The sequence below is a fragment of the Populus nigra genome, chromosome 17 (assembly GCF_951802175.1).
Source record: "Populus nigra chromosome 17, ddPopNigr1.1, whole genome shotgun sequence".
NCBI classification, from domain to species: Eukaryota; Viridiplantae; Streptophyta; class Magnoliopsida; order Malpighiales; family Salicaceae; genus Populus; species Populus nigra.
Genome location: NC_084868.1, coordinates 1809497 through 1836521, shown reverse-complemented (window position 1 = coordinate 1836521; position 27025 = coordinate 1809497). Strand labels below are relative to the sequence as shown.

The 27025-nt window shown below is 31.9% G+C and overlaps 4 protein-coding genes across 5 annotated transcripts; 2 read left to right on the top strand and 2 right to left on the bottom strand.

Moving 5' to 3' along the window:
* Positions 1–393: 393 nt before the first annotated feature.
* LOC133676793 (kinetochore protein SPC24 homolog) lies at positions 394–3839 on the bottom strand. 2 transcript variants are annotated; one of them, XR_009835665.1, is made up of 7 exons: positions 3589–3839; positions 3370–3511; positions 3175–3276; positions 2779–2852; positions 2343–2624; positions 2031–2088; positions 394–1133 (listed from the first exon to the last, which is right to left on the bottom strand). XR_009835665.1 is itself a non-coding variant. In XM_062098532.1 (5 exons), the coding sequence occupies exons 1-5, from the start codon at positions 3764–3766 to the stop codon at positions 2515–2517; spliced, it is 606 nt and encodes a 201-aa protein (XP_061954516.1). In that variant the 5' UTR covers positions 3767–3839; the 3' UTR covers positions 2298–2514. The 2 variants fall into 2 exon arrangements, 1 of the variants encoding a protein (XP_061954516.1); XM_062098532.1 differs by lacking the exons at positions 394–1133; positions 2031–2088 and having other exon boundaries at positions 2298–2624.
* On the top strand, positions 633–2195 carry LOC133676792 (gamma-interferon-responsive lysosomal thiol protein-like). The gene is made up of 5 exons (XM_062098531.1): positions 633–944; positions 1037–1102; positions 1238–1390; positions 1607–1699; positions 1791–2195. Exons 1-5 carry the CDS (start codon positions 633–635, stop codon positions 1977–1979), a joined length of 813 nt encoding a protein of 270 aa, XP_061954515.1. The 3' UTR covers positions 1980–2195.
* A 1030-nt stretch (positions 3840–4869) lies between the features above and the next one.
* LOC133676555 (protein NODULATION SIGNALING PATHWAY 2-like) lies at positions 4870–6817 on the bottom strand. The gene has a single exon (XM_062098239.1). The coding sequence runs from the start codon at positions 6761–6763 to the stop codon at positions 5153–5155; it is 1611 nt and encodes a 536-aa protein (XP_061954223.1). The 5' UTR covers positions 6764–6817; the 3' UTR covers positions 4870–5152.
* Positions 6818–16916: 10099 nt separating this feature from the next.
* Positions 16917–19047, top strand: LOC133676412 (probable L-type lectin-domain containing receptor kinase VI.1). Its single transcript, XM_062098049.1, has one exon. It carries the CDS (start codon positions 16917–16919, stop codon positions 18894–18896), a length of 1980 nt encoding a protein of 659 aa, XP_061954033.1. The 3' UTR covers positions 18897–19047.
* Positions 19048–27025: the final 7978 nt, after the last annotated feature.

Sequence of the window (27025 nt, the reverse complement as noted above, 5' to 3'; positions counted from 1 at the left end):
TAGCAAACTTATGACGACTTGAAGAGCTTCACCTTTTCAATCTCTAGGTTGCACATGCCAAAAACTCTTTCGATGAGATCACTGTCGTGGCATTAACGCCAGCCACTTAAATGTTGACGACTTGCTGCTAATCTCTCGTTTCCTGAGCTCGATATTCCACCATGGTTTCGTCGAGTGATTTGGTAGGCTCTTGCCATAACTGTTAGACGATTAGGGTGGTCGGTGGCCAAAGTTTATGCTGACTTTAGTCTCATGCCAAACAGAAAGGACACAGTGTACTTGGCTGAAGAGACGGAGAAAAAACCATAATATAAATCTATTTTTATGATAATTTTAAAATAAATTTATATTTAAAAAAAAAAACATGTCACTTCCATCTCCGTATCTCCAGTATTTATGTTTAATTAACTCCATTTTAAGCTGGTGCTTCAATAAATCAGTCTATCAGATGAATATGTTCTTAAAAAGAAAAAATGTTTGGTAGGTTTCAGCTACTACTCACAGAGCATTGATGGTAGGGCATGAGGTGTCACATTATCTGACTGGGACAAAAAAATATTTCTCGTCACTTGCTAGACCTATAAATACCGCACACCACGTTGAGTTTTCAATGCACCAACCATCAAAAAGAGATGGGCTCTTCTCCATTACTCTCTTTCCTTGTTCTCACTTCTCTGGTGGTGTTGTTCGTCACCCCTTCCCATTCTTCAGAGTATGATGTTGTTCAGGAACCAGCGCCTCCTGTTACGTCCAGGAAAATCTCTCGCAATTCTGAGAAAGTTACAATGTCTTTATATTATGAATCTCTTTGTCCATATTGCAGCAGTTTCATTGCAGGTCCCCTAGCTCAGGTCCTGGAGACTGATCTCATGACCATTCTCAATCTCAGACTGGTTCCATGGGGAAATGCTATTCTAGACTCCAACAATACCATTGAGTGTCAGGTTGCAATTTCCATCTTCAGTATTGTTCTTTCTTTTTGTTTCTTGTTCTTTCCATTGTTTGATCAATCACCGTTTACTTCGGTATTTTGCAGCATGGGGAAGATGAATGCTATCTGAACATCATACATGCTTGTGCCATCAACCTCTGGCCTGATTTGGTAAAACCTGCTCTCTCTGATAAATACTTAACTGTGAACAAAAATAAACATGGTGAAAAAACAAGCATTTATTGTAATTTAGAAGATACAATTCAGCCACAGAATGAAATTGATCTTCAGTTAATTACTATGCAGAAGAAGCACTTCGATTTCATCAAGTGTATCGAAAAGCAATATAAAGCTCCTGATAGAAATCGAGCAGAAGAATCCTGGGAAGAATGTTCTGGTAAATTGAGACTGTCTACACAATCCATCAAGAAATGCTATGACAGTGGACATGGAAAAGAGGTTTGGTTCATCCACTGATCACATTTTATTTGATTAAAAAAAAAATTAGATTTGCTTGCCTGGAATTCAGACAAGCCTAAAGGTAGGCGATTCAGATTTTCAAGAAGGTGGTGCGCAGTTTTGGATGCAAAGTTACTTGCTATGGCTCTTGGCTTCTTTATACTGCATTCTAAGTTTAAATGCTAGAACTGATGTTTCAAGTAAATAAACATGCAGCTTGTCCTCCAAAATGGCAAAGAAACAGATCATCTCAGACCGCCTCACAAATACGTGCCATGGGTGGTAGTAGATGATACACCTCTCCTTGATGTCAGTCACAACCCTTCTACGATCTCTATTCCCCTCTGAACAATATCCTTGTTCGTGTTTATTTATTTATACATTTATTTTTTTAATGCAGGACTATGGGAGTTTCATTCACTATGTTTGCAAGGCATACAAAGGCAAGTCTTTGCCCAAGACTTGCAGTTCACATCCCAACACCTCAATTAACAAGGACACCTCACTCCAATCAGTCTGTCATGCAAGCGAAGCGAGGTCAGGTGACAGTTCAGGAAAGCACCAGATGAAGATGGAACCCCTTGCATGATTATTATGCATGCATCCTTTTATTATAGAATAAAATAAAGGGAGTATGTACCTATGGCTTTCAATTTTCCAGGCATGGTTCTTGCACAAGGAACTCCCCAGGTGGATTCCTGTAGTTCATAAACCATAGGGTGATGTAATTAGCGGTTCTGCAAGCATATAAACAAAAGGGAAAATGCATTTAATAAAGTTCCACTCCATGTGCTGTGATTTCGTAGCTTTCATCCAGAAAAATCATATCAACATTCTCCTTTTCTCCATTCTTTTGAGAAAAATATTAGCCTTTTTTGATAATGAATAGAATAGTAGGGAAACAAGGTTTATAAACTATCACATTTCATTGCTGCAACAAAAGTGAACATACAAACACTAGAATGCAATGCCTCACAAGAGCACCATCACATCTGAAGGGACGAAAGCCAAATACATTCAACAAAAGAAGACCACCTCCTACAAAATAAGTGACCAAGTATATTACAGAAAGACGCATTAAAACCAAGTAGAAGCACACAAGCCAGCTGAAGATATCCAAACAGCTATTGCTTATTTATCATCTCCCAGATGCTCTGACATATTTCAAATGAACTTATCTTTGTCGGATCAAATTCAAATTTCTCAACAGCCTTGTTATCTCTATGCACAATATCTATAACCAATATTAAGGACAGTCAACCTTCCACAATTAGCAAACAGCATTGAACCTGAAAGAAAGACACCCGCTAGGAAGAAAGAATTTCAACACAATAAAAAAAACAAAACAAAAAGAAATCCATGTGAGTCAATTGTAATATAAAGGATACGGCCAGAGATTTTGGAGTGATCATCCAAGTCCGGAATGATATTAGTCACAGATGCATACATTGAAAGCATCCTCCTGCAAGCACAAACAAAAATGGGAAGCATTACTAGGTATCACACAGTCATCAACACCTCGTCTTTGCAATACTTATTAAAAAAACAAATGCACATTATAAGATTCAATATTCACAACTGGGATTGAACACAAAGACTTTAAAAGAAATAAACAATCGAAATCAATCTTCTGCATTACCAGTTAATCAAGCTACTAATAACATATAATCATTTTCGGTACGCGCAAAAAGATAACACAATCACAATTTTCTTTCCAAACAGTTCAAGTAACACATAGTAATCAATTCTTTCTTTCTATCTACCAGGTATGAAGAAATACTCACTGTGCTCTGAGCTCATCTTTCTCGTTTTTCTTCATATTTCGCTTTCGTTCCTCAAAAGAAACCCGTTGACACTCCAAATCACTAATCTCATTGTTGATCACTGTGTTTAAACAAAAAAAACAATAATCAATTCCCAGTACCACCAAAAAAATAATAACAAATAATTATCCAAAACAACTCAAGTAAAGTACTTATCTGAGCTCCTCCATAAGAGCAGCTTCTTTTTGAAGCTCCGCTTCCAATTCCTGCTCCAGAATCTCCATGTCGGCATCGGAAACAACTTCCGCTTTCGCCTTCTCCGTTTTCTTCTTGCATTCTTCTATCTTTTTCTCATAATCTGCTCCAAATTGCTAAAACCAATCAGATCTACCAAAAAAAAATTACAAATTAAATTTAAAATCAGCAAACAGAGACCTTCGATTAGGGTTTTGGAGTCGTTGAATTCAGCATCGCAAGAGGATTTGAGAGAGTGTGACTGTTGAAGACAGTGACTCAAGTTGTTAATGTCTCTTTGATCCTTCAAAACGGCGACGAGATCGTCGCTGAATGAGATTAGTTTCTCTACGTCGATTTTTCCAGAGAAATCCCCCATTTCTTTTTTTTTTTAGGGTTTCTGTAAGATACTGTGAAGTGTTCGAATTTTCGAAATTTGTTTTGTTGAAGAAAGCGGAAGGATAAGAGAGGGAAAAACTCGAGAAATTAATTGTTTGATTAAAAATTGGGAAACGATGTCGTTTCACTGGTCGCATTCGACCTTTTGTGAATGAATTAATTAAAGAATTTAGGTGAAAAAGATAACTGTAAATAAAGAACAAAAATATATTATATGGATTTTTGGAAATCTTTTTATATAATTCTAAAATAAAATTTCATTAGTTGATGATACTAAGAGATTAAAAAAGAATTCCTAGCAGAAAATTACCACCTTTTCTTTTAACAAATTAAATTTAATTGAAGGAAATTATAAAACAATGAAATTTAATATACTAGTTTTAAAAAAGAAAGACTTCTTCAATTTTTTCTATATTATAGATTTAATGTGATCTAATTACCGAAGACAAGTAAAAAAGGATATTTTTAGTTTACTTAAATAGTAAAATTAGAGGAATTTATAACCCTGGACTACTTTTTAACCTTAATAAAATTCATTACAAGTTATTATTTTCGGTTAGATTCGATTTTTATCAAAAAAATAATTAAAACAAATTTTTTTTAAAAAATTAAAACCGAACAAAAACTGGTTTTGGTTCAATTCAGTTTTTAAGATAAAAACCAGATCAAACCGGTTTGACTCAATTTTGACTCGTTTTTTTCCGGTTTGACTCGGTTTTTTCTAGTTTTTTCGGTTTTAGGTTTATAAAACTGAAATCGAACTGAACCAGTTGATTTTTTTAAAATTTTAATCGGTTTTTTTTTTCACCGTTCAGTTTTTTCAGTTTTTTTTCTCGATTTAATTAGTTTTTTTTGCTAACCCCTAAAATTTATCATGTCATTAAAAAATTGTGTTTCTTTCTTTAAAATATTTTTATATACATCTAGAAGGGGTTTTTTAAAATTATCTAAAAAAATATATGTTCGATTAACATGTTATTAAATAAAAAAATAGTAAAATTGCACCGAACAAGTAAGAATAACACTATCACATATTTTTTTAATCATTTAATAGATTTATGAGCATGGAGTTCTTTTTTCATATATAATTATAAAACTCCAAAACATTTTTTCTTCAAAATTAAAAAAAAAAACATAAAATTAGAAGGAGAATTAAGAAAATAATTATTAAATCAACTAAGAAAACTGAAAATATTGCATCCTCCATCATCGATGCCCTTTTTATACAAAACAGAATTCTTCCCTGAGCTAGACAGACATTTCTCTTCTACAGTTAGAACTTAGAAGTAATGAATCTATGCAACATGGAGTAATAAATTTATTATTTTTATATTTACTTGAAAAATAATTTTTAATTTTTCTAGCTTTAATTTCTCCATGTAGAAACTCTGACTAACGGAGTTGATTTCCACTCTAAAATCATCTCATTTCCCAGGTCTCCCCCGATCTTTACTCCGTAAGAACTTTGCTTGCCTCCCACCATTTCTCTAGCTTCCTCCAGGTTCACTCTGCTCACCCTCCATCCTTCTAACCCATTTCCCAGCTCAAGATTGCAACCTTGCTTCATCTCCACCCACTTTTGGTACCAATCCTGGGAAGAGATGTAAGGTGCCACGAACAGACACTCCAATGCCATTCTTGCTTCTGTGAGATGAACTGGGAATTTGGACTCGATTGAATCAAGCAGGGCTTTGTAATGCGCCAAATGCCCTTCGAAAAATGATCCGAAATCGGAACTGTTCTTCAAGTTTTCACAGGAATCACCATCACCAAAAGTAATAATTCCCCTGCTGCTGGAGTTGCAGAAGGCAGAATTGGCCAACAAGGCTTTGGCTACCCTTAGGAACTGTTCAACAAGCTGTCTGCTCCTTGCCCTTCCCATGTGTGGAAGTCTGAGCATGCTGTTGAAGATTAACCATTCTTTCCCACCACCTCTTTTATTTGCCTTCTTTTCCTCATTCACCAAATCTTCAATTCCCATCTCCTCTACCTTCAAGTTTAGACCAAAGTATCTTGCATGATCAAGAAGTCTCCTTTTCGCCGCATCGAAACTCCAGACCATGGGAGCCCAATTGCAGTCATCCTTTTTCCATTTTATTGCTGTCAATCTCACTGCCTTTTGTTGGTGTGCAAAGGCCTCAATCAATGGAGGCCATTGAATGCCTTCCCCAAGATCGAAGTCCACTATGTGTATTGTCTCTGCATCAGCTGGAATAGCTTCAAGGATTGCTGAATTGGCAGCAAAGTGAGCAAATCTCCCATATGGGAAAATTTGGTAGAATGCCCTGAAAGCTGCCTCAAAATTCCTGCAGGATTCTCGTTTTATATAATCCCCTTGCTTCTCAAGATCTTGGCATAGATTAAAGGCGAGACACTCCAAGGCTTCACCAGCAGGGCTAACTTTCTCACTCATACATCTCATGATCACATCTGCAAGCTCACTCTGTCCTCCATCCATGGCTTCTCCATAAGCCTTGAGTAAATGAAAGAGACTCACTTGATTTTCAAGCTGTAGCTCTTCCCCTGGTAATTCAAGTGTTGACTGTGGAATTGGTGTGGTGTCCATGGATGCTTCACTTGATTTTATTGAAGGGCTAGGACTCCAAACATTTTCCCCTTCACTGGATAGCTCCTGTGAAGAAGAATTTCCCTCGCTCTCGCAGAATATAAGCTCCATGTCCTTGATGAGATTAGGCTCAAAGCCCTCCATCAAAAAATCCTCAACGCGAGGTACCTTGACTTGGACGTCATCGGAAGAAACTGGGGATTGGACAGACTGATCACCATTGAAAACTGTAGGAAACATTGAGGAAATATCATAGATATCCTCATTGTTGGCAAACGAAGAAGAGAATTGACAGGCATCAACATACGCATCCATGTCAGTACCATAGAAACCAAGTTGGTCAAGATTAGCTGAGCTTATGACCCTGTAGAATGGCCATGAAGGCTGGAAAACTTCTGGTTGCATCATCATTAATTTTGATGAAAGGTTCAATTAAATGTTAGGTAGAAAAGAAGAGTTAATTTGTTGTTGCTGCTTCTGATCATTTTTTAGAACAAGATTAGTGGGTATTTATACAAAGATTAGAGAACAATATAGAGACAGATTAGCATAATAGAATATGATAGCAGGAAATGAACATTAAATTAAAAAAATAAACGGTCCTGCCAATCATTCTCACAGGCTTTCTATAGAGTTTTATTCCCATCAAGTTACCAACCGAGCCTTCCTTTCTTTGTATTTGTAGCCTCTTAAAGACATATTATATTCTTCATGCATATCCATTTATTTAGATACTTCTATTTTAATCCAAGAGATTAGGTTAATTAATAATTTAAATTTCGAAGTAATTACCTTACACTATAATTACTTTGTCTTGCACGTATACACACACACACACTAATATTTCCAATGGGGCACCATTTCCTAGCCTTTTCCTTAATTCATCCCACCTAGATGTGTACGATTTAATCTATTCTCTTGGAAGAAAACAAGGTACGTAATGGAGTAAATAATGCAGAATATCCATGTCTTTGAATGGGGTTTATAGGTATTCGGGAGTATTCCATTGATTGTTTTTTTAAAGTATTTTTACTAATAATATTAATACATTAATTTTTTTTGTATTATAAAAAAATTATTTAATCTCCAGTGAAACGAGTTAAATTAAGGCATCAACACTTTATTTTTTGTATTTATTGATACATGTAGTTCTTAATATATGTAATTAAATTTATGTATAGATTTTTTTATTTATAAATAAAATTAAAAAAAACATATTTGAAAATTTTGTGTATTTATTTTTTATTAAAAACAATTACCCAACCCGCACAATAAATGGGTAAAATAACTACTAACTTACTATTGAATAATGAATACATACAGAAGGCATTACAATTGGTTCAATATGTGAAGCAACAGCCCACAAGGGGAAAGGTGATTTCATACGATCCTTCAAACGCCTACTTGTGCATTGTTTTTAGTGTTTATAAATTAAATTTCTTGGGGTTAATTTATTCAAACAAATTAGACCTCTTCCACGAGCCTTGGAGTCATCAAAATATTTTCCTGCCAGGAAAAGACAAGCAAATATACAGTAAATTTCTTCTGGGGTCTGATATATATAAGCTACATTATTAATTACTTTGATGAGTTAATTTATTACGGTGGAATGAGACTACGTGTTTTTACCATCTTCCTGTCTGTAAAAAGAAATATTTCCTCTCTGTTTTCTCAGATATTGGAGAATGTCAAATGCTTTCTAAATTACCAATCGACCCCACTTAAATATTAAAGAAGAAATTACGGTCCATCAACTTTCTTTTTTTATATATAACAATTGATGATGTTAATAGTAAATAGTTACTAAGACAGGGAAGTAGTATTTTTACAACAAGATTACCTTTCATTATAAATTTGAGGAGTTTGCCTGTTCTTGCTTGTCGTAGCTCAAAATCTTACTAGTCATAGTTATTAAGCTTGACATAAAACTTTGGTTATAACTAGAGTGAATTGTCCTAAATTAATAAAATAATTATTTTTAATAAAATTAAAATGAAATTGTTTTTTAAAAAAATAATCATTTTGGTTGGGTCAGGATTAACTTGAAAGTAAATAAAATTAAAATAAAATTTTAACCTGATCTAAGCTAGAAAATAGATTAATGGAGTCACGAGTTGATTTATCGATCAGTGTTCATTTTGGTTGAGTCACGGTTAACTTGAAAGTAAATAAAATTAAAATAAAATTTTAACCTGGTCTAAGCTAGAAAATAGATTAGTGGAGCCGAGTTGATTTGTCGATCAGTGTTTAATATCATGAATTTATAAATATATAGAGTTTAATAATATCATTAAATTAAAAAAAAATTATGGATTGTAAATTGATAAATATTGAAATGGACGACTCATCATTTAATTGAACGTTTTTATGAACACTTCTTTGCATTTTATTGGCACTTAACATTTCAAAGATGGACGAAACTTCATGTAAATTTCTCGATGTTTTAAGCTTTTGTCCTTTCATGCATTGCGTTCTAACAACACGTGTATTGGATAATCATTAAATTAAAATGAAAATCACATCTAAACACACAAAGATTTGCGTGGCACTGATCATTAATTACTTAATTTAGCTCTATAATTATATTTTCTTTATGGAATTCGTTTCATCATCTCATTATTTTAATTACTTTGTAGTGGGATATAATTGGCTAAGTAACCCTTAATTTACTTGAACACTTTAACCACTCAAAGTGGCATAAAATTTATAAATTAATTAATTACTAATCGGGTGTTCAAGCCGAGTCAACCGGATTGTAAATTAATTACTAAATCTTCTGCATTTAACTATGTTAATTTCAAAATCAATTTAAATCAGTTTCCGATCATATGGATTTATTCATCCAGTGGACCAACCAAGCTCGGATTAAATAACTATAATATAGTTTTTTTCAGGGCGTGCGTGCGAAATGCTATGTAGTTGAGTGAGGAACGTCTCTGCCAAATAATTTTGTCATTTCTTTGACTTTATAGACCAATGAGAGAAGAAGCCTTGTCATGAATAGTGCCATAATATGTAGCCTAACAACTGCCGTGACTCTTTCTTCCTGCTTCCACTGCCACCATACGGGATCTTTCCCTGTTGCTTTAAGTCGGACATGCTTTGTTTCCACACACAATGGATAAGCATCGACTTGCTGATTAATTCATTTATTTAGCAAATAAAACCTTTTCTTTTTTTTTTAGTTTAACATGGGTGTCCAGATCAGCTTGCGCGCACCTCGACTAATTCCACGGGCCCTGAAGTTAACGACTATGTAAACCTCTAGTAGCCATCATATGAACAACCACAGGGCTCGAACCTGAGACCACAGAGGGAACAAACCTCTTGGTCCCAAGTTCTTATCACTTGGCCACCATCTAAATGGTTCAAATAAAACTCTTCTTAATTTGATTAACCAATACCATTCCTTGTACGATAATTATGATTGCGATTGATTAATTTTTAATAAACATGTTTTCCAGTGCTTTATATTTTAAAAATTTAATAATTCAATTAGAAATCATTTACAAAAATTTTTTTACTATAAGACAATAATTAATATCCATCCTATGTTTCTAAGATTTGTTGGGACTCTTTTGCTGTTTTAAAAAAAAAAACAAATGTGGTGGATAGTTATATCATAAAATTTGCTCGAGAACATGTTACAAATCATTTTCTTTTAAATTTTTATTTTTATTTTATTTTTATTAAAAATTATTTTTTTTATGTTTTTAAATTGTTTGAAAGTGTTAATCTTAAAAATAATTTTTAAAAATTAAAAAAATATATCATTTTAATACATTTCTAATTAAAAAATATTTTGAATCACAAACTCTACTATAATTCCAAAATAGACCGTTAATCATTAATTATTCCTGCCTATAATTAATCTCTCCAAGTTCTTAATTCTTGGTATAAAGTTTTGTAACCTTTATACCAATACCTTCTGCTAGTTGAGCTGGGAAATAATTACGTTTGCTACTAATACGCAATAACATGATCTCTAAAGGAAAATATATATATATATATATATATATATATATATATATATATATATATATATATATAAATAAGGGATTTCCTAATTCCATTCTTTGTTTTAAATTAATTAATAAATAAACTTAATCAAGCCATTATGATAATCCAATTAGCTGTTTCCGAACTAATTAATTGTGATTTCTTAGGATAAGATGAAGATTTCAATCTCTTGATAAACCAACGTTTTATTTGTTGCATATACAGTGTATGTATTTTTATAATTTATACGTACCCTAAGAATTGTATTATACCGATTTCGATGTAGTTATAGCAACCCTTTGGGATTCTTAATTTGTTGCATAGTCATGTTAGAATGGTATCGTTTATTTTCAAAATATTTTTATTTAGAAATGTTAAATTAAAATTATTTAAAAATAGAAAAAAATAATTTAATATATATATATATCTTTTTTTTCTTTTTAAAACAAAAAAAACTAATAGATTCTTAATCTAACCAGCTCTTTGTATTTTACCTCGGAGCCCTGCATCACAAAATCATTGCAAATCTAACAAAACAACAAGAGAGAGATCGTTTGTTCATTAAAAAATCTGTACAGTTTAACATTTTTTTTATTATTATCGTGGGGTGTCCAGGCCAGCTTGCGTGCATCATGACTATTCCCCACGGCCCACTAAGCATCCTGCAAGCTCAGTGAACAGGTAAGGCACCGCGGAGGTGACAGGCGTGCACATAAAGGATCGAACTCGGGATGGGGACGGAACAAGTCACACGATTGACCATTGAGCCAGACCCTCAAGTGAACAGTTTAACATTCTTGTTCTAATCGGAAATGTCTTTGTCTGTGATATATATCCTATGATCTGCCATGGTTTTAGGAACAAAAATGGCATGAGAATTAATCAATTAGTCAATGAATGAAACAAGTTCATACATTAATTATAGAAATTAATCCCAACATGCATTACCAAAGATTTCATTATCTTAAATATTGGATTATGTGGACTCCATTAAATATTGGATTCCATCATAATACAGATAATTTATACATCAAAACATGGGGGAATTCTTAAACATAAATTCATATTTAATTTCCAAGTTTGAATAAAAAAAGAAAGAAAAATAATGTGAATATATAAAATTAGTCTATTTTATGAGTTGTCATCGTTATTTTAAAATATGAATTAGTCCGGCATGTCGACTTAGGACCCAGTCGACCCAGGATATGGACTGATATGGATTAAAAAATAAAAAAAAAAATTAGTTAATTCAAGGTCTAAACCAGTCCTAGTTATAAAAAGACATGATTGGTCCCATCAAAACTCGATCATCAACTTGTTGATTTTATTTTTTAAAAACAATTGATCAAAATTAGCCTTAAATCATGTTTTAAGATTATAGTTGCTATTGAGTTGTCTTCTTTTTTTTTATGAAATCAAGATTAATATGTATATAAAAGATAAAGGAAATTCTTAATAGAGAAAGCAAAACTTTAACTACATAGATTATAGCCATGGTTAAAATCTATCGATAAGAAAAAAAATAAGAAACAAACGGTCCTATTAATAGAGCAACAGCACAAAAAAAACTAATTTTTTACTACCGAGTAGTTTAAAAATATTTATACAAAATAAAGAAAAACTAAAAATGTCAACACACTTTCAAATCAAAGCAACAAATCCGTTCATACTAATCAATTTCTACAAACATGTATGTAGATAGATAGCATTAAAATTCTGTAATTATATTTTATTTAATTCCCAATTAATAAAATTAATTAATCATCAATGTCTTCTTTTGTCATGCATGATGCATGGAGAGATTGTCGAATATTCTTTTTTGGATTGCATGAGGAAAGATACATGTGGAAAGGTACGTACCTGCCACGACCGTCCAATGATTAAAATTTTGAAATATTTATTCTTCTATTAACTAATTAAATCGTAAGCCAATCAGAGACATTCGTTTCCCATGCCACCTGAGGAGGTGTCCAATCTAGTGACAAATTAAACTAAGTGTTGTTGTATTCCCTCCTCTGCGGTCACAATGGTATCTGCCTTCATGCTTGGACTTATGTTAAAATATTATTTTAATATATTAATAGATTTTTTCAGAGATTTTTATTATTTTTATGCAGTATGTTTTTTAAATATTTTTTATTTTAAAATATATTAAAATAATATTTTTTAAATTTTGTTATTTTTGAAATTAATATATTATAATAATAATAAAAACACTAAAAAATATTAATTTAAAAACTTTACAGAACAAAATTTAAAAATTTAAAAATATATAGCCTAACTACACTCCCAAACAATGAAGAAATGATAAGCATGAAGAACTATGGTTTACCTTCAATGTCTTTCATGTTAATAGCCAGCAATTTGAGTGATTGCTATAATATATATCAATAGCTCAATATTATAGAATATAGTGGTTCATTTACTTTTTAAAAATGTTTTTAAATTTCAAATGTATCAAAGTAATATATATATATATATATATATATATATATATATATATATATATATATATATAAAATTAAAATCATTTAAAAATACATGAAAATCATCAATTTAATGTATTTTTAGATAATAAATAATTTAGAATACACTTTAAAAAATAGATTTGAACATAAAAATAAATATTCACTAGTTTGCAGTAAAAATAGATACACAAAAGATATTTTAATTTATTACAAATTGGGTGTAGAAAGTGTTCGTTCTATCTTTAAATTTGCTTACAATTCAAATAACATGCTTACAATTTAATGATTTTATCAAAATATTCTCTAACTTTTTTTATCCATAAGAATTCTTTTGTTGTTTTGATAAATTAAAGGTGCGTATTGTTATTGTTGCTGATGTACAATTAATATTAATTAGTTACCGGAAAGAAAAGATTTAGTCGACATTAATTATGCCATCGACAGTTATGGCCTGTGAATATGATTCATCGATCGATTTGTTGATATAATAATAATAATAATAATTAATTTAGTGCAATTAATTAACAATATTATTTAAGTGGGAAAGAAGGATAAGATTAAGAGAGAGTGATGGCAACATTTGCAGCCCAAAGTCTTCTTGCATGCATTGTTTTGTTCTCCTATAGTTGTTGAACCATTAACGTAAGAACTATGTTTTTTTTAGTTCTTTGTTTATGCCATTAATGTCCTGCCACAGGATCTCCGACATGCCCCCTTGAATCAAACAACAAATATAGCATTGATCTTCCCCATTCTCTTATCTTATTCTAGTTGTTTGTTTATGAAGAAGGAGATTAGGTAACTTTTTCCTCAGGGAAACCTTATCCGAACCCTTTTTTTTTATAATGAAATGTTCATTACCTTTTTCGAGCTAGAATTTGTCATCAAACTAATCCACAAAACGAGCACTCCGCTTTGAGATGTGTAGCACTAATTAGTAATTAGTTATAGCATAATTTTTAGATTAGGTAAACGTTTTTGTACAGAAGAGAAGAAAATAAAGGAGATAGACAAGACATGTCTCCATGAACTTCTATTTTAAAAAAATAAATTCATACCAAAATTATCCTAGAAAAATATTTATTTTAAGTTTTTGTCTCCTTCATTCCAACCAAACATGTTGTATTACTTAATTTTATCTTGGGATATTAATCAAGCATAATCATAATCAATTAAAAGATATATTTAGTAGTTTAATCTTATTAATAAGTGATCATCAAGGTGGCAAATCAATCACAAACTATTTGTTTTTTAAGAGAACAAGAAGAAAACAAACTGGTCATGAAATTTCAAATTTGAAACCCAAATTTGAGATTTTGGTAACAAATTTTTATGACAATTCGACTCTTTTTTTTTTTTTTTGGCAATGATGCTCGATCTCAAGGGTTGAGATAGGTAGTAATTAATTTGGATATGAATTCAGGTCGTCCCTTATGAAAAAGAAAAGCATAATATATAGTGAATTTTGCATGCCTAATTAAATACGTTGCCTGAACTTTTGGTAACTAAGATAGAAAAGGCCAAAGCATGAATCTACCTACCTATACCTACACATTAATTAATTAGCAAACATAAATTTAGTGTTTTGAACGTTGCATGAAATCTTGAGAAAAATCCTTTTGACAATATTATTTTACAAGGAAGGACAGCTTGACTAAAGTTAATATTAACCTTAATTCGATTGGATAACCATCAATCACAGTAAAGAAAAACAACAAATTAATTAACTTCGTGAGATTAAGATGTGTTTGCCTTTGCTAAGACAGTGCCGGATAAGGTGCAGAATTTCAATTAGACGGGAGATCGATCGAATTCCTCAAGGGAATGAAAATTTGTCTTCCCTTATTTTCTATATATAATCCAACTCCATAATTATAGTTAATGTTCTCATCATCATCCAAGTTGTCAAACAAGGTGGTTTAATTGATATCAGCCCTTCTTAGTTAGCCAATCAATATGAGAGACTTTGAGTTCTTTCAGCTTCCAAGCCCACAATGCTACTCTAACAACATACAAAGGCATGACTATTTATATTTTGAACCAGCCATGGATGCTGATATACACCATTTTGAGTCCTCTCCTCCTCTCGCAACAACTGATTCAACTTCCAATGAGTTGGAAGATTTTCCTGTTGATTCTGATTTAATGAATATTAATGAATATTCACCGCTTGATTTTGAGGAGTTTGAGCTCATTTGGAGGGACCAAAACGGGTACTTGTCAAAGGGGCTCGAGGAAAGTTGTTCTTTTCAACCATATATATTCTAGTGAAGGAAAGGTGACCGAAAAATGCAGCCCTAGACCATCCACTATTTGGAGTGCTGGTGCAATATCAATATCAACCATGGATGCTTCTTTGATCCAGCAACCGCTAACCTTGCCAACAGGATGTTAAATTAATTAAGATTAAATAAAGAAAGGAGGCTAGAATTCTAAATAATCGGTTTATTACGAGTGCTTAAGTTAACCTAAATACAAAGGAATTATATATAAGTTAAACTGAAAATACTATTCTACCCTTAATAAATAAAATTAGATAAATATTACTTAACATCTCCCCTCAAACTCACGATGCGGCATCTACAAGCATCGAGAGTTTGCCAACTAGAAAACGAAAATGAGATATGGAATGTGTCTTGGTAAAGAAATCTGCAATCTGCAAGGAAGAATGAACAAAAGGCAAAGTAATGGTGCCATGCTTGAGATGATGACGAGTAAGATGACAATCGATCTCAATGTGCTTAGTTCGCTCATAAAAACCGAGTTGTGAGCAATCTGAATAGAACTCTGGTTGTCACAATTCATAGGAGTAGGATGAGAAAAGAAAACTCTCCTATCAGCAAGTAACCAACGTAACCAAACAATCTCTTTGGTAGTAGATGCCATGACAGAAGCTGTAGGAAAGTCGAAATACCAGATTGTGCAGAAGCGGAAGACAAAATATCACTCCAAATTTTTTTATTTTTCTTGCAAAAACTTAATTCAAATACCAAATTGCAGAAACTGAAGAGAAGACGAAATACCAAAAGAATTGCAGAGACAGAACAGAAATACCAAATTGCAGAAGCTGATATCAAATTGCAGAAACTGAAGAGAAGACGAAATACCAAAACAATTGTAGAGATAGAAAAATCTTTTTAGTTAATCTTTCATAAAATATATAGTAATTATTTTTTAAATTTCATAATATTTCAAAGAGATTAGTATAATTTATCTTTATTTTTTCTCTTATATTTAATATAAATTAATCATAATTATATGACGGACTTATAAAAATAACAATCATTTATTTTTAGCAATCAAAATTAAACTCTAAAAGAAAAGGCCAAGATTATATATTTGAATGTGCATGTATTTATTGCAAGTATGTTTGAGATTATCACATATGATATTTTTTATTTAAAAATATATTAAAATAATTTTTTTATAGATTTTATTTAATTTTTAATATTCAAACATCAAAACCGTTGAAAATGAATTAATATCTTGTCAAAAGTATTACAATGTATCGTCATTTTCAAAAACCTCTTGAAACCGTGTCAAATGGGCTAACAGGAACATACCCTCCTCCCTTCATTTATTCCCTACAAGACTTTATGCAATTTAATGGAACCCTAATATTGTAGTTCTAGAAACAGTAGAATCAATGATTTTACTTTTAGGAAGAAGGAAGAGTTAGAGAATTAAGTTGCTTGTTGGGCAATCTTACGTGTGGTTCTTGTTGTTAATCTTGCTTGAAAGGTTTTTTGCATGTTCACAAGTGTCAAAATCACTTTGAATTTCCTACACTCCATCGCCGGCTCTCGAGGCTGACGACATGAGAATTTTCAAGTCTTTCCAGCCAGCCAAAAATGCCACGAATAATCTTCTTTGGGTGTACTGTTTTCATGCATTCCATCCTTTTGTCTAGGCAGCTTTGATATTTGATTTATTCTTTGCCTGTCCTACGCCACATGTTCTTGAGATAGGCTTGGACAATTTCAAGTCTTTATATCTTCCCAGTCATCTTGGGGGGTTCTCACGAGCTCCATCTTTTTGCTTAAACACTATTCTTGTCTCAAAAGTTAATTTCCCAGTTGCAAGTTTATCAAGATTCCATGGCCTCCACGATTTGTTTGTTTTTGTTGTACTTGTTCATTTCTATGATTGTTGAGGCTCAAAGTGTAGAGTTCATCTTCAATGGATTCAATGCAAGTGAAAAAGACCTCTCAATTGATAGAGCTTCTATTATCAAGCCTAGTGGTTTACTAAGGCTCACCAACAAAACACAATATGCTGTAGGGCATGCATTTTATTCCAAACCAATACAGATGCTTGACACAAGTTCAAATTCTTCTCCAAATGCTTCATCTTTCAGCACAACCTTTGTCTTTCAGATAGTCTCTCCAAAAGGAAAAGGAGGCTTCGGCCTTGCTTTCGCCTTAGCTCCCTCCAACCAGCTTCCCGGGGCTGACGCGGAGCATTACCTAGGTCTTTTCAACTCTTCAAATGATGGCAATAGCTCGAACCATATTTTTGCTGTTGAATTTGACACGGTTAATGGGTTCAACGAGAATTCAGACATTGAAGGAAATCATGTCGGAGTCAACATTAACAGCATGCGTTCGAACTCATCGAGGGCAGCTTCCTATAGCGAGGATGACAACGCAAACCTGTTTGAAGATTTGATGTTGGAGAGTGGTGAACCTATTCAAGCCTGGATAGAATATGATGGCGTGGCTAAACTTGTTAATGTAACAATAGGTCCCATGGGGCTAGGCAAACCGATTCAACCACTTATTTCTTATCGCGTAGATCTAAGCACAGTTGTTAAGGATAGCATGTATGCTGGTTTCTCTTCCTCTACTGGTAAAAAGACAAGCTCTCATTACATACTGGGATGGAGTTTTTCCACTGAAGGAGCAGCCCGTCCGCTCGATCTTTCTCGACTTCCCGTCGCACCAATATTTGAGGACAGTTCATCCTCTTTCCAACCCTCAGTGATTGCTATTATCGCTTCTTTATGCGGTGTGACCACTATTCTGTTTGCAATACTGTTCTTTCATGCTGTGTACAGAAAGTGGCCTCAGTCTGAGGCTCTTGAAGACTGGGAATTGGATTGTCCACACAGGTTTCGCTATCAGGATCTACATAAGGCAACTAAGGGTTTTAAAAAGAGTGAGATAATTGGGGCTGGTGGGTTTGGTGCGGTGTACAAAGGTAGATTGCCCACAAACGGAAATGAAGTTGCTGTTAAGAGGATCACTACCAATTCAATCCAGGGTTTGAGAGGATTCACTGCGGAGATCGAGAGCCTGGGACGTTTACGGCACAAGAACTTGGTGAATCTCCAAGGATGGTGTAAGAGAAATAATGACCTCCTCCTGGTTTATGACTACATCCCAAATGGATCCCTTGCCGGTCTCCTTTTCATTCGGGGAAACAACTTTGTACTGAGCTGGGAGCAAAGATTCAATATTGTTAAAGGCATTGCAGCAGGGCTTTTGTATCTGCATGAGGAATGGGAACAAGTGGTGATTCACAGAGATGTCAAGTCAAGCAATGTCCTGATAGATGCAGGAATGAACGGGCGGTTAGGAGACTTTGGTCTAGCCAGGTTGTATGATCATGGCACCATGTCGCACACCACAAATATTGTTGGCACGGTAGGGTATATCGCACCTGAATTGACACGGACCGGTCAGGCTTCTACCAGTTCCGATGTGTACGCATACGGTATTTTGCTCCTTGAAGTGGCTTGTGGCAGAAAGCCCGTTGAAACGAGTAACTTCATCCTGACAGATTTCGTGATTGAATGCCATCAAAAGGGTAGAGTTCTTGATGCAGCTGATCCAGAGCTGAACTCTGCCTTCGTGGTCAAGGAAATGGAGGTGGTGCTGGGGTTGGGTCTTCTGTGTTCTCATCACAAGCCTGAAGCCAGGCCAACCATGAGAGAAGTCATACGGTATCTCAACTGGGAAGACAAGCTCCCAGTGATTGATGATCTGGGCTCTTCTGATTCTCCATGTAGGAGCACAAGATATATGGGAGAGGTTTCCATTGAAATGATCACAAGTTCCATAGATGCTGGCAGATAGCAGAATCCATCTTCCTCCTGTTTCTTCCTCGTCAACAGCCTTTTTAGCTTACAGTTTTATGTACGTTGACAACGGTTAATTTTCAAGTCTTGTATTGGTTCCATCATTAACCATTTATTCCCTCCCAATAATGCAGAACAGTACATTGATTCTTGACTTTGTCATCATGATTTTAATTTGGTCTGAACTCAACTTGCATTGGTTTACCAAAAGCGCCAACACGTTCTTACCACCGGTATAATAGAATATTAGAATATTTATTCCGGCTTTATATTTTAAAAATATTTTTTTAAAAATTTTATTTTATTTTATTTTTTTTAAAATAAATTTTTTAGTATTTTTTTTATTATTTTGATATGCTGATATTAAAAATAATTTTTAAAAAATATAAAAATATTATTTTAATATATTTTTAAATAAAAATTATTTTAAAAAATAATCAATACCATATACTTAAAACAACTTAAATTCATGACTCAAGGAAGCCCTTCGTCCAGTATTTTAATAATCACAATTCACAACAATTGCTTCTGTCTTTTGCCAGAATTTTATGTTGAATTGGAAGTCACACTGGAAATAAAATATATACGACCAAATTATAAATAGAATAATATTTTATTGAGTAAAATGCAATAGTTCCTGGTCTAAAATACTGAAAAATAAATTTATATTGGTTTGGGAAAACACAGATTTTCAATAGTTTTTCTTTATGAAGTTTTTATTTTTTTCAAAAAGAAAGCGTAAAATGATCAATAATGAAATTTTAATATATATATATATATATATATATATATATATATATATAAGATTGTTAAAATCATGAATTAATTAGTAAATTATATAATTTTATGAATTAACATATATATAATATATAAAATCAAGTTAAAAACTTAAAACTTTGTAAACTCAATTAAACTCGATCCAATCAATAAACTCGGATCGAGTTTACGAGTTTTTCAAAAGCAAGAAAATTAATTGACTCCCCTTATAAAATAAGGATCAGGGCTCTCAAGTAATGATGTAATATTTATTCCTCTTCCTCATGTACGGGTTTTTGCTTCTTTTTCTCTGCAATGATCGATCAACATCTGTCACTTTCTTTCTTTGACAAGTTTACTCTGCACTTAAATTGTTGTGTTCAACTGTTGTTCAGCTAAAGGGTGAATAAAAAATCAAAAAATTGATTAAATTAAAAAATTAAAAAAATAACAGAAAAAAATGAACAATGAAAAAAACCAATTAAACCAATTAGAATTTTTAAAAACTGACTGGTTTGGTTTTGATTTTATAAGCCTGAAACTGAAAAAACCGAACCGAACCCAAACCGGAAAAAAACTAAAAAAACCGAGCCAAATAAAAAAACAGAGTTAAACTAAAAAAAACCGAATCAAACTGAAAAAACCGGTTTTTGTTCTAAAATAACTGAACCAAAACCGGTCGGTTTGAAACAGTTTCGGTTTGGTTTTGGTTTTAAAAAAACAGGTTTGGTTACTTTTTTTTTGGTAAAAATCAAACCGAACAAAAAATAATCACTCCTGGTTTAGCTGTTGTGTTGCTGTGAAAACTAGCAAAAACCAGAGTTCTAATATCAAATGTCTAGATTCCAGGACAAAACTACATCTTTTTCAAGAGGAGAGGGACTGGAATGTAAGTTGTTGCATACAATTTCTGCACTTCTAGAACGCTTCTCAACGCCCAAAATCACCTAATAGATATTCAATAACCATAAATATTTTACCTTATCCCAACCCCTTTTTCTAATGAAATATTCATTACTTTTTTCGAGCTAAAATTATTAGTCATCAAACCAATCCACAAAACGAACACTCCTAGAAACTAATTCATTACTTTTTTTAATGAAATATTCATTACTTTGAGATGTGTAGCACTAATTAGTAAGTTATAGCATAATTTTTAGATCAGGTAAACGTTTTTGTATACAAGAGAGTAAAATAATGGAGATAGACAAGACATGTCTCCATGAACTTCTATTTCAAAAGAATAAATTCATACCTAAATTATCCTAGAAATATATATTTAGTCTTTTAATAAGTGATTATACAATTTGTATTCCTTTTATCTTGGGATATTAATTAAACATAATCATAATCAATTGAAAGATATATTTAGTCTTTTAATAAGTGATTATACAATTTGAGGGTCTCAAATCAAACACATACCTAAAGCTTCATGTTTGTGTATTCTGCATGCTGATAATGTTTTCCCTTTTCCTTTGCATTCTATTCATGGAGTGCACATTATTTAATGCGTCTGATATGCGTGCACTAGCTACTCTTTGGGTGTATTTGGCAACGTTATGTTGGTTGTATTCTTAAAAATTTTAATTTGATTTTTTATTAAAAATTAAATTTTTAATATTTTAAAATCGTTTTGATGTGCTCATGTAAAAAATAACTTATAAAAATAAAAAATTTATTTTGATGCATTTCTAAATGAAAAGTAATTTGAACTGTCATCGCTATCACAATTGACAAAATGGTGTAAACCATATTCTAAAAAATTTAGAATTTTGTTTTTTACTTAAAATGATTTTTTTTATGTTTTAAAATCGTTTTGATGTGCTGATGTTAAAAATAATTTTAAAAAATAAAATAAAAATTATTTTAATACATTTCTAAGCTAAAAATATTTTGAACCGCCACTGCCACCACAATCCGAAACAGTCTCTTTAAGGCTATGCTGTGTTTTTTTAAAATTTTATTTTTATTTTAAAATTAATTATTGTGAGTATTTTTGAATTTTTGGAGTTATTAGAAATAAATTTTAAAAAAATAATAAAAAAATTATTTTAAAACAATTTGAAATAAAAAAGCATTTTTAACAGTGTGTCAACAAACACTACAGTAACAAAGTTATTGTTACAATAGTATTCATTGTTTGTTTTCTGCTTACCCAGCTCAGTCGCATAAAGTAATATTTGACTGAAATCGTGGTGACTTTGAATTCACTAGAAGAACAACCCAGTAAACGGCTCAGGGACTGCGTCGTGAAAAGAGTGTCCCTTTTTTTGCCCTTATTTTTATCAAAACTATTGACTGGATTTGATGAAGCTAGTGTTGGTTTCTTAATATTCATATAAGCAGTGGAAATAATGAAAAAATTATTTTAGATTTTCTATGATCTTGATATATTTAGAGTGGTATAAAATTTACCTAAAGATATAATTTTTGGCTTTGATTAAATTTTTAGGGTTACGTTGTCGTAAATTACAAGTGTGTCTAATTGTTCGGTCTTGAATAATAATCCACACAAACCACCAATAAAAAATAAAAAAAATTGATAGATCTAGAGTGCTAACTCTAATTTTGTGTTTATATTGTTTTTCTTAAAAATTGTCTGACATAACTTTTTTTCTCTCAAAATAATAGACTTAGTTTTATATTTATAGAGAATTCTAAAAACTATATAAATAATAAAATATCAATTTGTCCCTTAAATAATATCTATGTATTATTTAAAGATAATTCTAAAAATTTAATCAATCAACTCCCCTGTTAATTAGTTTAGGACTAAAATTATAATCTTTGAATTAAATACATTATAATGCTTAATTTCTAAACTTATTTTCAATCAAGTCACACTTGATTAATTATTCAAATTAAATTTTTACTAATAGTTCTTAATAAGTGTGACCCATTAGGTTCCTAATATGTTGACTTAAATATGAATTATAATTTTAAATAAATAGAGTTAATAAATAAATAAATTTTGAATATCAAGTGCACCGTTTAACAACATGTCATAATTTCTCAAATATTAAAAAAATCATAAATAGTTTGACTTAACAAGAATAACATTTGAGTTAAAGTTGAGTGTTTGTTTAAGTGTGCATCTAACATAGTGGTGGTTTTTGCGGTTGTGATTTGAAAAAATAAATTTTAAAAAAGTTATAAATTATAATTTTTATATAATCAAGATTTATTAATAACTGATTTATTAAAGCCTTAGAATTGGGCTAAAATTTTATTTTTAAAATCACAACAAGTCCACGAAGCTTGAAAGTTAATGTGTGGTTTGCATTTTGTTTATGAATGGTTTTTTTGTATGATAAAATTGCAAGAATAAAGAAGAATTTAATAATTTGATTTGCTTATGGATAAAGAATTATGAACTTACACATAAGTTGTATTTCTAAAATTTAATGAAAGAACAAAATTTTTAAAACTTCTTTAACACATCAAGTCCACGAAGCAACTTACCTCAGGTAGGGTGTGTTAAGGGTGCTAATACCTTTTCTAACCACAATCAGTCCTTTACCCGTGAATATCTGACAAGACCAGTATATTCGGGTTTCCTAGTAGCCTTCAATTAAATACTAGGTGGCGATTCCAAGGAACGAAGCAAAGCAAACCTTTACAAAAAATTCACCAGCCCGATGCCGCGTGGATTCTGATGTGCGACAGAAAGCATCGCACCACACTCTCTTGAATAGAACATGTTTGGGAACACGGTCCAACTCATGTCCCAAAAAAATTTTAATTTTTTTTGTTTAAAATTAATTTTTTTTAATGTTTTTGAATTGTTTTGATATGCTGATATAAAAAATAATTTTAAAAAAATATATTATTTTAATATATTTTTAAATAAAAAATATTTTAAATCATAAATCATAATTTTTATCATCTAGATTCAAATCTGATGGGATGGATACTAGAATCTGACGCCAGGGTAAAAGTTGATTCGCCCCTGGAGACTCATTCAAACTTTGATGGCATATTTTACGAGTGTTATGCACAATTCTTCGATGACAATGATCGATTCCATCACAAAGAGACACAATAATCAAGATGCAATGCACTAAGACCAATTCTGACGATGCATCACAAAGAGACACAACTACTTTTCTAGATAATTTATTAAGTACAATTATTTCACCTGGGAATGCGTTATTATTTGTTTTATACAGTGTTATAAAATCCGGGTCGGCCTGCCTGAACCAGTGAATAAGATAAAAAACCAGCCAAAGAAAAAAATTGGTCAAACACAGTTAATCCGGTAAATCAACTTGTGACTCAGTCAATTCGAGCTAACCTGAGTGAGACCCGGTATATATATTAACTTTATTGAAAGATCACTGAGGGAAAGCAAAAGGAAAGCTAGAGTTTTTGCACTAATTTCTTGCAAAATAGACAACAACCAAGAGATTTACTTCTGTTGGTATTTCCTGCAGAATAGACAATAATTAACAGAGAGTTCATTGGAGAAATCTACAGATTCTCTATCTCTTTTACGTTGATATTGTGTCCAAGCTAAATTATTTGCTTTTATGATTTTCGCATCTGCAGCTCTGCTACTTGCTTTTCACATTTGGGTTTTTTTCTTTGAATCTTCTAGCCCCTATTGGATCTCCCATTTCACAGCTTACATCATTCCCTTTCTGTCATTGATTTATTATTTGTTAAATTCATGTTTTTTTTTTTAACTTTCTCATACCAAACATTCTCAGGACAGTTTCATAATAATTTGTTAATGAATATACATTATAAAAAACATGCTCCTCTTGGTTTGTGCTCTGTATGATAATCTGGAATAATTAATGTTTTTACGAGTCTTTTATCTGATAATGTTTTTACATTTTAATCTGGAATAATCCAATTTGTGCACATTCATTTAAACCAATTACTGCCATACATGTCTATCATTACTCTGTACCATGAATCAATTATTACTCTGCCGAATTGAAATTGCCTGTATGCTTTTTGGCAAGATGAATATCAAATTATTATGATGATGAGCAGTTATTTTCATTGCTTCTATGAGTTCCATATTGCAAGTTTTTTAATTTTGTTATTTGAATTAATACTGAGTAAGAAGTTGATTTCTTCTCTCTACATTCTCAGTCTATCATAGTCCCAGTTTCCCTAATTTCTCATCTTGGTTTATTTGATTGCTCGTCCTGTAAGGGGAGGGGAAAAAAACAAAGATAATATTGTTTACAGGGGATGCTCCCGTGATTAAAATTTGAATTTTTTTTAAGAATATATTTATCTTAAAAAATTATTAAATCAATATTTTTTTAAATGTATTTCAATAATTTTGATCTTTTAATATAAAAAAATTTTAAAAAATTTAATCATATCCTATACTACAATACGAAGACACGCTAGTACTATAAAAATTTAGTTTTTGGATAAAAATGAAAAGATTGTTAAAAAGGAACGACCTTCTCAATTGAATATAAAAAACTTCAGTAAATATTTTAATTTTAATTGAATGAATCAACAAACAAAAACTATTTTAAGATTCTGTCAAAATCATATGCTTTGGAATTAATACATTAGGTAAGAACAAATTGTGGAGGTGCTTTTTATATACATGCATGCATAGATTTTAATAAGATTTTGTTTAGAAGTGTAGTTGTGATTACAATTTAAAGTATTTTTTATTTAAAAATATATTAAAATAATATTTTTTTTATTTTTAAAAAATTATTTTTAAAATTAGCACATCAAAAACAATCTAAAAATATAAAAAAATTTAATTTTTAATTAAAAAATTAAATTTTTAAAAAATACAAATTCACCCGTATTTCCAAACAGGCCTATTTTATACTTTTATTCTAAAATGCCGTCTGTCTATATCTATCTAAATCATACATTCCATGTCTTACAAGTCTTCTCAAATAATTAAGTAGTATTCTAAAAGGAATGGGAAAGCACTGTAGCTTTCCCATGCCTTTTAACTTTCCCCCGTCATTTCCTTATTATTAATATATTATATTATTATAATTATTATATTATATTATATTATTCTATTTTATTGTAACATATCCTAAAAAGTAGTGTAGCTGTCTTTTTTTTTTTAATGAATTTTTTTTGTTTAATTTAGTTTGTTAATGTTAATTTTTTTTTATTTTGTTATCAGATTTTTATGACATGATTTCCGGGTTTGATGAGTTAACCTGGTTTGATAAGTTAATCCAGATTTTTTTTCTTTTTAATTAAATTTTTTCATTTAGTTTAGTTTGTTAATGTTAAATTTCTTTCTATTTAATTATCAGACTTTCATGTTTGTGCTTACATCATCCCTTACATAAGAAAGTACTGGAACACACTTAATAATACACCCTAATAATACAAACGACACACTTAATAATACAAACGACAAACTAGTACAATACTAATATCAACCGACAATAGGCTCATGCTCTAGAGAAAGATTCTGATCTGATAGGTTGTCCAGATCACGAATAGCTTGGACTTGTAGGGCTAACACATACTCATCGTCGGCAAGCATTTCCAGCTCACGTGGTTCCAAAAGCGTTTGTATGCCCATAATTATCTGCTTGAGTTTTTTGTTTTTGTATTGGATTTGCAAGTCATGGAGATGAGCAGAGTATTGAGGGTCATATAAGTCATAGTCCATTTCTTCATCAGGATCTGTGCCCTTGGGCCATACTTCATCCGGAATAATGTTGTTCTTGAGACATTGTTTTTTGCAAGGTCCGGAGTTTTGGGAGGTTATCTAGGGGGCTTTCATAGAAGGAATATGTATGAGTTTTGTAGATTGCAGCTTGTGGAAAACTCATAACCAGATTGTATGTAGAAGCTTGAAAGGGCCTGTGGAATGTGAAAATAGAGAGCAAATGAGCAAAAGCTTGCTTAACAGACTTGTTACGACTCAGGCTGCGATGTACTTCAATCCAGCAGGTTTGTGGATGTGGGAATTTGGATTTTTCCTGTTGGAGAAGAGAGATCCATTGTGTGGGGTTGTGGAACCAAGTGAGGAATTTAAGGGTGTAGTAGCAAGAGTCTACCGGCCAGGAAGTCCGATGAAATCGAGAGAGAAAGTAATCAGTGGGAAACTCAATAGCAATATGGTATAGGTGATAGAGATACCATAAGAAAAAGTAGAGTTCTTTGGGGAACAAGCCAGAAGGCTTAAAGGTGAAAAGGTGAATGAAAGGGTATTTGGGATGAATGCCTAGGCTTTGGAAACAAAGAGAAGACATATCATAGTTAAGAAGGAGGTAGTCTTGGAGGCTAAATAGTTTGTCTTTGGTTTGCAGGTTGAGTGTGTGGTTAAGCACCAAGTCTCGGGCAAGAAGGGGTAAATCGTCTGCAGGGAAGTCTTGTTCAGGTGGAGGTGGATTGGAAGAGGAGGCCATA

Bases quoted from the DNA above. Each gene is read 5' to 3' on its own strand.
- LOC133676792 (XM_062098531.1), top strand. From the start codon at position 633: ATGGGCTCTTCTCCATTACTCTCTTTCCTTGTTCTCACTTCTCTGGTG. The intron at 945-1,036 runs GTTGCAATTTCC...GGTATTTTGCAG, and splicing joins ACAATACCATTGAGTGTCAG to CATGGGGAAGATGAATGCTA. The intron at 1,391-1,606 runs GTTTGGTTCATC...ATAAACATGCAG, and splicing joins ACAGTGGACATGGAAAAGAG to CTTGTCCTCCAAAATGGCAA.
- LOC133676793 (XM_062098532.1), bottom strand. From the start codon at position 3,766: ATGGGGGATTTCTCTGGAAAAATCGACGTAGAGAAACTAATCTCATTC. The intron at 3,277-3,369 runs ATAAGTACTTTA...TTGTTTAAACAC, and splicing joins GCTCTTATGGAGGAGCTCAG to AGTGATCAACAATGAGATTA. The intron at 2,853-3,174 runs GTGAGTATTTCT...TTGTGCTTGCAG, and splicing joins AAAGATGAGCTCAGAGCACA to GAGGATGCTTTCAATGTATG.
- LOC133676555 (XM_062098239.1), bottom strand. From the start codon at position 6,763: ATGATGATGCAACCAGAAGTTTTCCAGCCTTCATGGCCATTCTACAGG.
- LOC133676412 (XM_062098049.1), top strand. From the start codon at position 16,917: ATGGCCTCCACGATTTGTTTGTTTTTGTTGTACTTGTTCATTTCTATG.